The sequence below is a fragment of the Diabrotica undecimpunctata genome, chromosome 5 (genome assembly GCF_040954645.1).
Source record: "Diabrotica undecimpunctata isolate CICGRU chromosome 5, icDiaUnde3, whole genome shotgun sequence".
NCBI classification, from domain to species: Eukaryota; Metazoa; Arthropoda; class Insecta; order Coleoptera; family Chrysomelidae; genus Diabrotica; species Diabrotica undecimpunctata.
In genome coordinates, this window is record NC_092807.1 from 17,403,704 (window position 1) to 17,417,609 (window position 13,906).

Here is a 13,906-nt window from a genome sequence, read left to right on the forward strand (position 1 = left end):
GGCTAAGTTTTCAATAGGAATGAGGAGACAAAAAGCAGAAAAGCCAATAGAACCTTGTTGCGTTCTGACTATACTATGACGATAACCTTTACAATATAAACAATACTTGAGGCAACTGTTTGTCTCAATTTTGTCATTCAGAATAATTATGTCTGTATTTTTTAATTTGCTAATTTCCATAGATTCTAATTTCCATAGAATCTAAATATATCTTAAGGCCTTTATTTTAAATATACTTTTTTAGTAATGAAAATACGTAGATAGAACCTGGAATATACATTTAACCTTTAATCTCTGGGATAAATCCATCTCCTAAACAATGGCGCCGATATATTTAGTTAAAATTCTGTGCACTTATTTTAACCGTTTATGTCCTTATCATTCATATATGAGTTGTGACCGATATTACAAACTCATTTACTTTTCACAAAGAGACTTCATATTAACTATACTTATTACTATACAAATCTGATTCGAAATATCGTCGAAAAGTAACAGTGTGTAAAATTATTTTTAATGAAAAGTTAATTAGTCATTTCTTATGGGGTTCAAAAGAAAAGCCTTTACGAAAATTTGAGTACAAATAAGACCACCGTAATCAGTTTTGTCAAATCGGTCCTTTTTAGGATCAATTATTCTAATAATGTCTATAAATATTAAGGACATATCTAAAGATAAAGACACTTTACTTTACTTAACCTTATCAGACATATGCGCTTAGCACAAATGTGACGTATTTCTAGTGCAGAAAATACATAGAAGGCAAAAAATAGTGTATTTGGTATTAAGCTGATCGCTGAAAATCACATAATAAATGTAAAAGTGCTATCTCTGCCGGCAAAGAAGCAAAGAAAAACTTAAAATGAGAGAGGACAAAACCAGTCAGCTGAAGGAACCTTTTAACGATGTTGAGCTTGGATCCACTATCTACGTATATAATGAAGAATAGTACGGCACTGACTGAAGATCTGAGCACAAAGCTTATTATAAAATTTGGACCAAAAATACAACAGTTACTGATATCCAAAGTCTTCAGACAAACAAAGCAAAGACAAAGTTGTTGCCTTGCTTAAACCTGGCAAAAACTCCAACGACCACAAAAGCTATCGGTCAATATATTTATTTTGTCAGCTTTACAAAATACTTCTCAAGAGGTAAAACAGAAGAAAAACTCAAATTAAAAGACAAAAGTTGATATAGACAGGAAAGATCATGTACGTCACCAATACTAAATCTTGCCCAACACAGCAAAGATGGGTACAAAAGATATTAGGTATGAGGAGTGGTATTTGTCAATCTAAGCAGCAATTTGCAGTTTTCATTCAACATCTAAGTTACGTTATGCCCTACTCTACGTCCTCTCTCTTGTATGTTAAAGAAATTTATTTAGTCATCTGGGAAAAATTTCTCAAACGATATTAATATTAAAAGGGACTTTAAAGAGCCAAAGCACGCTAAACCGTAAGGTGACTAAACCACACAAAATGGTTATTTGAGAAAAATTATAGCTCGTTCCAGAAAGAATTGTAAATATAACATTAATGTAATTTAAGAAGAAACGCTGAAGAAAAAAAAAACAGTAGCGGTTAGCCTAAATAAAGAAAGACAAAAAGATGTAATTTAATGTTTTGAAAAAATCTGATCCGAAGACTATCTGAAAAACATTTCATAGTATAGACATCGAGCGCGGCGATGCCTTTGCCGTATGGCGGCCTATATCGGAAACTTTTACTACCATTTGACTATTTGTGTACGATTTTGTGTATGGTTAAGTGGCACACCACAAAAAGTGTTTTTATTTTCTCTTTTGTTCAACAATTAAAATGTATTACTATACTTCTAGATGTTCCAATACAATAAAGGATAATAAACATAAAGCACAGGGTACAAAATTTTATTATTTTCTATGTGCTAGTTATTATAAACACATAAGCTATACTACAATCAAAAACTATGACCACTATGAAAAAATACGGTAAACTATAACTACATTTGTGCTTTAGCACTATAGTAAGAACAAGATAAAAATCTAAATTCCTACATAATTATATTAACGAGAAGTTAAAAAAACTTTTGTTCGTTATCAGTAATAGAATATATTATGAAAAATGTTGTTGATATTACAATATCAGATGATAGGAATACAAAAATAAAAAACAACTTACCTTTTCAAAACAACAATGAATCACTTCATTTTATCACGAAAAATTTAAAAATTGCAATGTAATTGAACCCATTTTGTGAGCTATAGTTACATTGATACTTATGTGGCAATTAGCTGTAAAGTCATTAGTCTTTTCCGTCGTATCATATTTTCCTAATATTTTTTGTAGGCAAGCGGTTTAGTTTGTGTAATATAATATCCCCAATTCGTCTCATAATATTTAGTTTTCAAAACAGCTGTTAATAATTCGTTCACATTTTTTAGAGCTCTTTGCAGTACATTTGAAAATAAGTCGACAGTAAGATACTTTACTTGTAGATTACTCCTTGTTAAATTAGTTTATTAGGTAAGCCTAGTTCTGCCATGGTATTTCATAGTTTTATTCTTATGATTATATCAGTGTTTGTTTAAAATCTATAAATAACTAGTTTAATGTTTTTTTTTTGTATTCCCAACATTTCTCATTAACTGCCTAATAGTGAATAATTGATCAACGATTTATTAGTTTTTCTAATTCCACACTAATAGTCTCCTATTTGATAGTTCACCTATTCACTCAATCGTTCCAGGTGTATTAGAAAAAATACTGTATATCCTAATAATTAATAGATATATAGCTTATATATAGCTTATATCGCTATAGTTTGTGCAGTACATTTTATTATCCCTTTTGTGTATGGTATGCTTTTCAGCAAGTTGGTACTTGCTCTTACTTCTAAATTGACAGATCAGTTGTTTAACTGCCTGTACTGAACTTTCTTCTTCATTTTGCAAATATATATAAAAATTAATAAAACTCTGACATACCGTTAATTAAAATATTGGATACCCTATACTATTCAATCAACGGAAATACTAAGATCACAAGAATCTATCTCTATCTAATTAGCCTTTTTCGGTCCATCTTTGGACATAGGCCTTCCCAATCCTTTTCCATTCTTCTCTGTCTGTCGGTATAGTCATCTACCTAGAGCCCACGTGCTTCTTGATATCATCTGCCCATCTCATTTGGGGCCTTCCTCTGCTTCGTTTATATTCCCACGGTCTCAAACTTATAAGAATTTTGTTTCATCGGTTTTTTTTTGTCTTATATTGTGACCGGCAAATCTCCATTTCAATTTTGCAACTTCTTATCTAACATCCCTCACTTTTGTTTTCTCTCTTATCCACTCGTTTCCCTTTTTATCTATTAGTCTTATGTGCAACATTTGTCTTTCCATTGCTATTTGGGTTTTTATAGTTATGTCCATGTTTACTTTTGTAAATGTCCACGTTTGGGAACCATAAGTTAGAACAGGGAGTACGCATTGATTGTATACTTTGGTCTTAAGATGCTGTGGATATCTTTTGTTTTTAAGAATGTAGCTTAGTTTGCCAAATGCCGCCCATGCCAGTCTAACTCGTCTTTTTATCTCTGCTGTTTGGTTTTCTTTGTTACGTTTTATAGTTTGACCCAGATATATATAATCCTGAACTTGTTCTACTTCATCTTGTCCGATCCTCATTGTGATGTTTTCATCTGTATTTGTTATAATTTTGGTCTTGCTGTAATTCATATTAAGGCCTATCTTTCCAGCTTCTACGTCCAGTTCTTTCATCATTTCAAATAATTATTCTCATTTATCTGTTATCAATGCGATGTCATCAGCGTATATTAGATGGTTCAAGCGTTGTCCATAAATTTTTATACCTTTTTCTTCCCATTCTGATCTTTTAAAAATATCTTCCAGAGCCTGATTGAAAAGTTTCGGTGATATTGTGTCACCCTGTCTCACGCCTCTATTTATTTGTATTGATTTTGTTTATTCATATACTTTAATTGTTGTTTTGGCTTCCTTATATATATTGGCTATTAGTTCCGTATATCTGTGGTCAATTCATTTTCTTATTCGTTTTTCATTATTCATTTGCTCGTTCTATAAGTATTTTCATACTTAGTAAATGGTCACTTGTGCTGAATCCCTTTCTAAAACCAGCTTGTTCTTTTGACTGGTATCCATCGAATTTTGTCGTCAATCTATTGGTTAAAATTTTTGTTAGGAGTTTATACATTACATTGAGGAGTGTTATAGGACGGTAGTTTTTTATATCTGCTTTATCCCCTTTCTTGTGTAGGATAATGGTTACGGATTCCTTCCAGTTGTTTGGGATTCTTTTTTCTTTTAATATCTTGTTAAAAACGGAATGTAGATTGTTAATTACCACTTTTCCACCATATTTCAGCATATCTGCAGTTATTCCATCTTTTACTGGCGATTTGTTGTTTTTCATTTCTTTCAATGCCTTCTTTATTTCTGATTTGCTTATTTCTGGCTGTAGCTCTGAGTTGACATTTTTTACTTTAGCCTTAAGTTGGTTTTTAATTGTTTCTGGTGGTTTCTTTTTTGTTTTATATAGTTCTGAGTAGAAATGGTGGATAATATTTATAATGTCATCTTTAACGTTTATTTCTAGTCCGTTTTCATCTTTTTTTTTTTTTTATTTCACACTTACCTAATTTCGGTCTTAAGCATTTCATATTTTTGTTGTTTTGTATTACTTTTTCTATTTTTATTTCTTGTTCTTTTCTCTTATTTTTTCTTATTATTCTGCTTATTGTTTTATTGATTTCTACATATTCTATAGCTTCCTTCTTTTATCCATAAGCTTCTTTGTTTCTGTTGATATATAATTGTTCTTTTTTAGATCCTTTTTTGCTATTTCTTTTCCTGATGTAATCATCGTTGCTGTAAGTATGTTGTCTATTTCATCTATATCTTTGTCATCACTGTCTAATTTTTAAGTAAGTTGTTCTTTTAATAGGTCTTTGTATATATCTTTATATTGCCCTAGTTTGTTTCTATCTACTAGATCCTAGTTTTTAATTATTTTTCTTTTCATTTCATAGTTATTGTCAACACTAATTTTTGCTCTGACCATCCAGTGATCGCTACCTGTTGTGAATCTGTTAAGAACTGTTACATCTTTAATGATATATCGTTCCGTGGACAGTATGTAGTCGATCTCATTTTTTGTGGATCCATTAGGGCTGACCCATGTCCACTTTCGTTGGGGCTTCTTTTTGTAAAAGGAGTTCATTGCGTATAGATGCTTTTCTTCTAGGTAGTTCATCAAAGTAGCACCTCTATCATTTCTCTGACCATAGCCGAAATCTCCTATTTTAGTTTCTTCATTGTTTAGTTTTCTACCCAGTTTGGCATTGAAATCTCCAATTACTAGTATAAGACGATTTTTATGTTCTTCCATAGTCTTTGATATATCTTCATAAAATAGTTCGATATCTTCCGTCATCATAAGCTGTCGTGGGGGCATATACCTAGATAATTTTAATTAATGTTCTTCTTATTTTAAGTATGACATAGGCTGTATTCGGGTTTCTTCTTTTCGTCGAGTTTCTGATAGGCCTATGATATCTCATTTTATGGTTGTTAATTCTTCTTTCAGTTCATGTACTTATTCATCCGTAGACATCGATCTAATATTGTATGTCCCTATTGACAGGTTGACGGATTTTTTTGATTTATGTTGTGTTCGTCTTAGTGGGTTTTTGTTTATATCTATCAAAAGCGAATTATTGCGTCTCCCAGATACAGCGAGGCAGACCTTTGAGGTGTGGGATAATATTATGGGTTATTTCTGGTTTCGTCATAATTTACACTGAAATTACTAACAAGAGAGTGCTCTTACTTCCACATGTTCAAATTGATATATAGTACCAACAGATGCTAGTTATATACCATCAGTACTAATAAAATGGAAACTATCAAATTAATGTCAATTTCATTGAATAATCAAAACAATCGAAAATATAAAATATACCAAAACAACACAATAAAAGTAAGAGTAGAAGAAGAACTAACCGACCCTATTGAAGCTGGTAATGGGATAAGACAGGCAGATTTCCTGAGTCCTCTATTGTTCAACCGGATTATGGATGAAATAATAAAAAGTAAGAAATAAAAGAGGATACCAAATGGGAGAAAAACAAATTAAAATAATCTGCTATACAGACGACGCAGTACTATTCTTTCAAAGTAAAGATGATTTACAAAGTATGCTACACCAATTTCATATAACCGCCAGAAAATTTAACATGTTAATTTCCTCAAAAGAGACAAAATGCATGGTTACAACAGCAAGTTTACTAATATGTTAATTGGAGCTGGAAGGTCAGATAATAGAACAAGTGATGAAGTTTAAATATCTAGGTATCACATTATCTAGCTACGGAAAGCTCGAAACTTAAGTGGAAGATCCACTGAATAGAGCAAACAGAGCCGCAGGCTGCCTAAATGAAACAATATGAAGAAATAAAAATATCAGGAAAGAAACCAAAGGCAGAATTTACAAAATTTACAATAATGACATACGCAGCAGAAACAAGACCTGGCATAAACAGGACAAAAAGGATGTTAGAAACAACAGAGATATAAACACTTAGAAAAATTGATGGTAAGACACTATGGGACAGAGCTAGAAGTACAGATATACGATGTAGATGCAAGGTGAAGAACATCAAGAACTGGTTAAGAAATAGAAGAGTAGAATGGAACGATCATATAAGCCAAATGACAACAAATAGAGTAGTAGACACGGCAAGAGACGGTTACCCAATAGGAAGACGATCAGTAGGAAGACCACGAAAACCATGGAACGGCAACTTACTGGAGGCACATTGAAAAACAGACAGAGTCATGGCTATATAAAAAGAAGAAGAAGAAGAAGAAGTAGAAAAAGATACACAGGATAAACATTAAAATAGCTGCAAGAAAGAGAAAATGAATCAGTCATATTAATGTAGAATAGCAGAGGACAGAATGTTTAGAGAAAATAATGAATCAGTCATATTAATTTAGAATAGCAGAGGACAAAGTATTTGTCATAGCCTTGGACAAGTGTCCAATTGAAAAAAGACCACAGGTCGTTCAAAAAAGACGGAACTCTAGAAAGAAAATAGAATAGATTTAAAAAAAAAGCATAAACGTGTCTTTTCCTACTCTTTTAATATTGAAAATACGCAAATAGAACCTTGAATTAAAATGTAACCTTTGATATCTGTGATAAACCCATCACCTGAACAATGGCGCCGATGTATGAAGTTGAAATTTTTTACACCTATTTTAACTGTTTTTATTTTTTTATTATCTATATATGAGTTGCGAACGATATCACAAACTTATTTATTTTCCACAAACAGGCTCTTTAATACCTTAAATTATTACTATACAAACCTGATTCGAAATATCGTCAAAAAGTAATACACGGCATGTAAAATTTAAATTTTCAATAAAAAGTAAAATATTAGGCATTACTTATGGGGTTCAAAGAACGAGCCTTTACGAAAATTTAAGTACTAAGAAAACCACCACAATCGGGTATACCCAGGGTAATGATTAAATAATTAATCGGCTAATTCTTCAGTCACCCCTTTAATATGATTTTGTCAAATTGGTCCTTTTTAGGACCAACTATTCTAATAACATAATGTTTATAACTGTTAAGGGTATATCTAGAGATCAAGAAATTTTACTTTACTTAAACTTATCAGACATATGCGCTTATCACGAATCTGACTTATTTCTAGTGCAGGAAACACATATAGGGCCTAACGTAGGGTATTTGGAATAAAGCTTATCGCTGAAAACCACATTATAGATATAGACATGCTATCTCTGTTGGAAAAAAAGCAAAGAATAACTCAAAGTAAGAAAGGACAAAACCAGTCAGCTTTCAGAGAAACTTTCAACGATGTTGAGCTTGGATCCACCATCTACATATTTAATAAAAAATAATACAACTACCGACATTGAGGATCTGAGCACAAAGCTTATTACGAAATCTAGACCAAAAACACCACAATGGCTTATCCGGATGATGAACAACTGTATTCAAATTATGGAAACACCCAAAATCTAGAGACAAGCCAAAGTTGTTACCTTGCTTAAACCTGGCAAAAACTCCAACGACCACAAAAACTATCGGCCAATATCTTTATTTTGTCAGCTATTTAAAATACTTTTGCACAAGATCGTTAATATGATTTCACCGATATTTGAAGAAAAGCTCAAATTAAAAGACAAAAGTGGCTATAGATAGGGAAGATCAGGTACATTACAAATGCTAAATCTTACCCAACACATCAAAGACGGGTACGAAAAATATCGGGTATCAGGGGTGGTATTTTTCAATCCAAATGCCGCTTACGACACCTTAAATTACAAAATATTTCTCGAAAAACTATACGATATCCCCTTAGATAACAAACTCACTTATATTATTTGCGTATGCCTACACAAGAGAATATTTTTTGTATCACTCAATGTTAAGAATAGCAGATGAAGAACGGTCTCGCTTGGGGTAGCATAAAGGCACCTACACTGTATAACATTTACACAAACAAACGATCCATACCGGTAGATACTAGGACTTCTATTATATAGACGAGACACCTATTATTGCACAATAAAAATAAACTATGAATCAATTTTCAGCCAAAACCCCTGAAAAACTCGTGGGTGCTCCTTCAATTTCCTCGACATAGACGTTTTCACAAAACTGAACATCCAATCTTGTCATAAAATCATTGAACTGTAGACTTCCTATAAATTCCTTGAAAATAGTTTGTATTACACCGGGTCAGTCACAGATTATTGTTTAAAACTAAAAGGTAAATTGAGGACCAGAAATAATATTCTTCGCAAGCTTGTCAGCTAAAAATGAGGCGCACGTCCTTCCGCCCTTAAAACATAGACGCTTGTACTATATGCTTCTGCTGCCGAATATACCTTGTTAGACAAATTAACCATTCTTTCTATTAATTTTAACACAAAAATATCTATTGTAGCACTTAACCATATTTATTTTGAGATAACCTTCTATCAAGATATCATATGTAGTACACAAATAAGACCAGAACTAAAATATTAAAAAAGCTTTATACAATATATCGCAGAAGATTGGATAAAATAAAAGTAGTTTTTATTATTCAGATGCTTACATAAAATGTACAAAGACACACTCACGTAAACAAAATATATTACGAAATTTCTTGAACTAATTGAACTAATAAAATTATATTAAATAAAAAAACAACATCTTTAAAAATACAGAAAAAATAAAATTTTCGATGCAAGCGAACATTCCATTCAATAATAAGCCCAAATCCTTTTGTATCTACATACCTGTTTTTTAAAGAACCAGTTACATTTTAGTACTTAGTTATACCAGGTAATATAATATCCTCTGTTACACAGTGTAATGCGTATGACATTCCACTGTCTACAAACAGTAGATAAAAATAAGGAGCCCATATAAACCGTTCAGGGTATATGTTGAAAACATACGGTATAATCGCACAGTTGCCAAACTCTCAGAGCTTACTTAAACCGATAAACGTATGGTTCAAATATACAATGAAGAAGATCTGGACGACCCCTATAATATATACACGTGAACTAAGCGATATACATTTATGATACAGGGGTATTTACGGGCTCCAAAAAATTTTTATAAATTATTAAACTCTACATGTTGATGAATCGACTGAACCAATATTACGGAATTGTCAAGTGAGCTCCGTATATCGGTATCCACTTGACCACGGAGCTCAATTGAACCTGAATTTTAACATGGGCGGAGTTCACTTCATGCCGTAGATATATATATATATATATATATATATATATATATATATATATATATATATATATATATATATATATATATATATATATATATATATGTTACGAGCAATGTCCGAAATTGGACAATCCTAGCATTGTACAGAAAATCTTGTCCACTTCTAGCATTGCACCCCTTTACTGTACAATCTCCGAAATATATATATAATCGTCGGACTTTGTATAAAAGAATTGCTGTACAATGTTCAAATTTCAATAAGTAGCCATGCGTCAAAGTTTAAGATAATATATCAGATATCGATTCATATCGATTTTTACAATTATTCCCCATTTGTTATTAACGACAAACAAACATCAATTGAGGTTATAAATCCATAATTAACCAGCGTTTTTAACTTTTGGATTCGTAGAATTAAATTATTTTAAATTATCATACATATCTCTTGAAAATCTAAGATGTTTTACAAACATCTTTCCTATATTATAGTGATGTATCTATCTCTTGAAGCTTTGAAATGTTTCACGAACAATATCCCTATTGTAGAACAATTTCTTCTTCGATTCGATTTTTCAATTTTTGATTTGGTGTGTCGCTTGTCAATAATAATCGATTCGAAGCGATGAACGTGTCGACAATTATTTTGATTATTTCGGACATTGTACAGTTTGGGGGTACAATGCTAGAAGTGGACAATAATTTGTGTACAATGTTAGGATTGTCCAATTTCGGGCTTTGCTCGTAACATATATATATATATATATATATATATATATATATATATATATATATATATATATATATATATATATATATATATATATATATATATTAAAGATGTAATGACATTTTAAAACCTATAAACCCAACAGTTAGTTCTATGATTCTAAAATCCAGCACAAACAATAAAGATGGAAAAATAACATAACAAAAATAAAAAAATATGTAAAGTATTACCTAGTTACAATAAAAACATGAAGTATTTTACACAGTTAAGTTTCCAAACTCTATGGTACCAGTAACTCTTCTACTAATATTTATATATTTATTGAGGGACATAATAAATACATTTACATTTAGGTTGTTTAACAAAGATAAGTATCTATTCAGTGGGCTATTAGCACCATAGGTTGTTTTACAAAATGGAACATTAAAAGTACATAGATGAGGCAAACCATGGTATTATAATATGGTACTCTAAGACCAATCTCACTCACAAGAGAGGGACAGATCCCTCCTCATACTTAAAGCAGGCAAGCTCATAGACCTCTCCATGATAGTGTAGTCATGGTCTGCTAATCTAATCCAACTTTGAAAGGCGCACACCTGTAGAAATTTATGCCGAACCCTCTCTAAGGTGATGCTTTTTAAGATAGTTGTTGAACCACCACCTACAAATAATTCAAATACTAAGCTAAGTAAGACTGGTTTTATAATATATAATTTTAGGTTAAATTTATAAACTAATTTTATAGTAAAAGGTCAGATATAATGTGAATAAGAATATAGGTCAGTGGTATAATAGTTCTTACCTGGTCCTGGTAAAAACAAACTCGGAACGGCTGTTCTCGTAATACCGCCATTTCCAACATTGACTATATCTTCCTCTTTAAAATGACTAGCGCATACACGAAAATTGTTATAAATAGTTTTCTTTTGCAGCATTCTCTAATTAGGGCTCTTAACAGCATTCACCCATTTATCAAACATATCCATATAATGTCCTGGACTTAAAAAAGTAGTATCAAAGAATATAGACGCTTAAGCGTCTATATTCTTTGGTAGTATCCATGCAATCTGGAACACATCTTTTTTGTTCAGTTCTTCGTCTCTACATTGTTATTCCATGTAATGTGTTCGATTCCATAATAAAAAATCGTCGAAAATTGTACGATTTTGCACTATTTATACAAAAAATTTTAAATTATAAAATAAATTATAAAAAATAAAACAAATACAAATATGGCGCCGTATTTGTCTAAACTCAACTTTGACTTGATCACAGCACACTCACTCCGTGCAGGAACGAGACTAGCAGCGCCACCAAGCGAATGGGCGCCTAATCCGAACATGATTTGACCTTGGCTATCCCTGTTACCAATCTAGGTGTAATTTATCTATGGCCTGTGTCTGTCTGTATGCTGATTTGCCGATACACGACACGACCTTCACAGACAAACACATCACACGTCACACGTAGCCTCTACCAATTTATCTCACTCTTGATTCAGTCAATAAAACAAGGATAAACTAAAAACAATTAAAAAATTTTGTATTGACGTGAACGTCAACCACAATCAACATGTCAACACTAAAATTCATGGGAGATGCTAATAATGAGACGATCCGTAAAACTAAGTGAGAATTAAATATAAATTATATAAAACCTTAAAATATAAAATCAAGGTGTTAAAAAGCTCCGAATCTAAACTATTACATATCAGTTTTATATTCTAAGAAAAACAGACTCTGAAAATTGTTGTAAACCGTTTCTGTCAAAAATCAAAACAAATAACAGCATATTTTATTATTCTGAAACGTAACAATTTTCTCTAATAATTGAAAATACTCAGAAAAGGTAGCTGGTACCATCAAAACTTTTTAAAGTCTCGACTTTATATTATGCAATTTTCAAGCTATGCAAGACAGATTATATACAACTGCGCATATCCACTCGACATTTCCTTGATATCTGTACTAAGACGAAAAATAGGACTTTTCATCAAACGCCATGTTTTTTGCACAGAAAGATTTAGCAATGACGTATAATATATAGTGTACGTTATACGTACTGGTTTATAAATTTATAAAGAAATATTCATTAAATAAATGTTTTTTATTTAATAAAGAATTACATATTCCATAACAACATCGCTTCTTTGTTTCTTTTCGTACATAATATTAATCGAATAAAAAAATTGATTTGCTAATTGCGACACGTTAGTTTTTTCAATAACTAGATTTTCTTAGGTATTTTTCATTATATAATTATCTATATTATTTATATTACTAACCCAAGCACAACCCAAGCTGTTTGTTTACAAAATGTCTGTTCGAAAAAATTTCTGAAACTATTTTTTGATAAAAAGTCCTATTAGAATAGAACGTATTCTATTTTCATGCTATTTTGATACAATAAATTTTATTGGATGTAATAATTTGTGATTTATATTTGAATATATTTAACGTTAGACTGGAATTTCTGAGTTTAATAAAAAAGTTAATAAAGTTACAGCGACTTACGGCGTTTATGGTAAAGTTCAGCGAATTTTTTATCAATATTTTCCTTTCACATAAAGATTTAACAACTGTAAACTGCTAATGTACAAAGTTATCATTTTGCATAATTTGCTTGTGTTTTTTATTTTTAGTTTAACAACAAAAAAATTATTATAGAATACAAAATTTTTATTGAACTGGAAAAATCAGATAGTTAACGGGTAGCCACTTCCAAAATTATGTCAAATTATAAAACTGATAAGGACATAAATAAATAATAATAGTTGATAATATTTTAGTTAGCTCAATTTTAGGGTAATATTCTGTTTTAATTTTTTTGCATACATGTTTATAAACGTATTATAAATTTTTTACTATTAAAAATAACATTTCCAATAACTGACACTTTTTTGAATTTCCCGAATATCCATATTTTTTGACAGATATGTCAGATTTGACTTTGACAGTGACAGTAAACATTTTCCTTTTCGATTATTTGGGAAAAGCGACGAAGACGGAAATTTTCTTTGATTGTTGAGTGAAAAAGGTCAATATCTTCCAAAAGAAGTCGGCCACTGTGCTTAGAGCAGTTGTTATCTAATCGTTTTTATTGATTAATGGTTATTATTCGTTATATTATTGTTGATAAGGTTTGTTTAGAATGTCAAGTAAGGAGGATTTAGCTAACCAAGAGCCGGAAAATGAGATTCTAAACGCTGGAGGTTTACGCCGAAGAAATTTTGTTACGTCTGCTCAGGAGAAAATTGAACAAGGTAATGTATTTTCATTTTTAGAATATGTTCAATTGCGAATTAAAATTAAATTTACAATTTTTTGTGTTTATTTCAATTATTCTTTTTTTTCAGCTTCTCAACTTATTAGAAG

General features: G+C 31.1%; 2 protein-coding genes across 2 annotated transcripts in view; one reads left to right on the plus strand and one right to left on the minus strand.

The window, feature by feature from the left end:
* mus312 (mutagen-sensitive 312) overlaps positions 1–11,980 on the minus strand; it is a 48,417-nt gene extending 36,437 nt beyond the window's left edge. The window contains exon 1 of the mRNA XM_072531584.1: positions 11,927–11,980. The gene's annotated coding sequence lies outside the window, so the exon portion shown is untranslated. The remainder of the gene's footprint in view (positions 1–11,926) is intronic.
* Positions 11,981–13,479: 1,499 nt separating this feature from the next.
* The window catches only part of wwk (anoctamin 8 white walker), a 90,544-nt gene continuing 90,117 nt past the window's right edge, over positions 13,480–13,906 (plus strand). Inside the window, exons 1-2 of the mRNA XM_072531585.1 lie at positions 13,480–13,794; positions 13,888–13,906. Coding sequence (XP_072387686.1) covers positions 13,683–13,794; positions 13,888–13,906 — 131 coding nt within the window. The 5' untranslated portion in view covers positions 13,480–13,682. The remainder of the gene's footprint in view (positions 13,795–13,887) is intronic.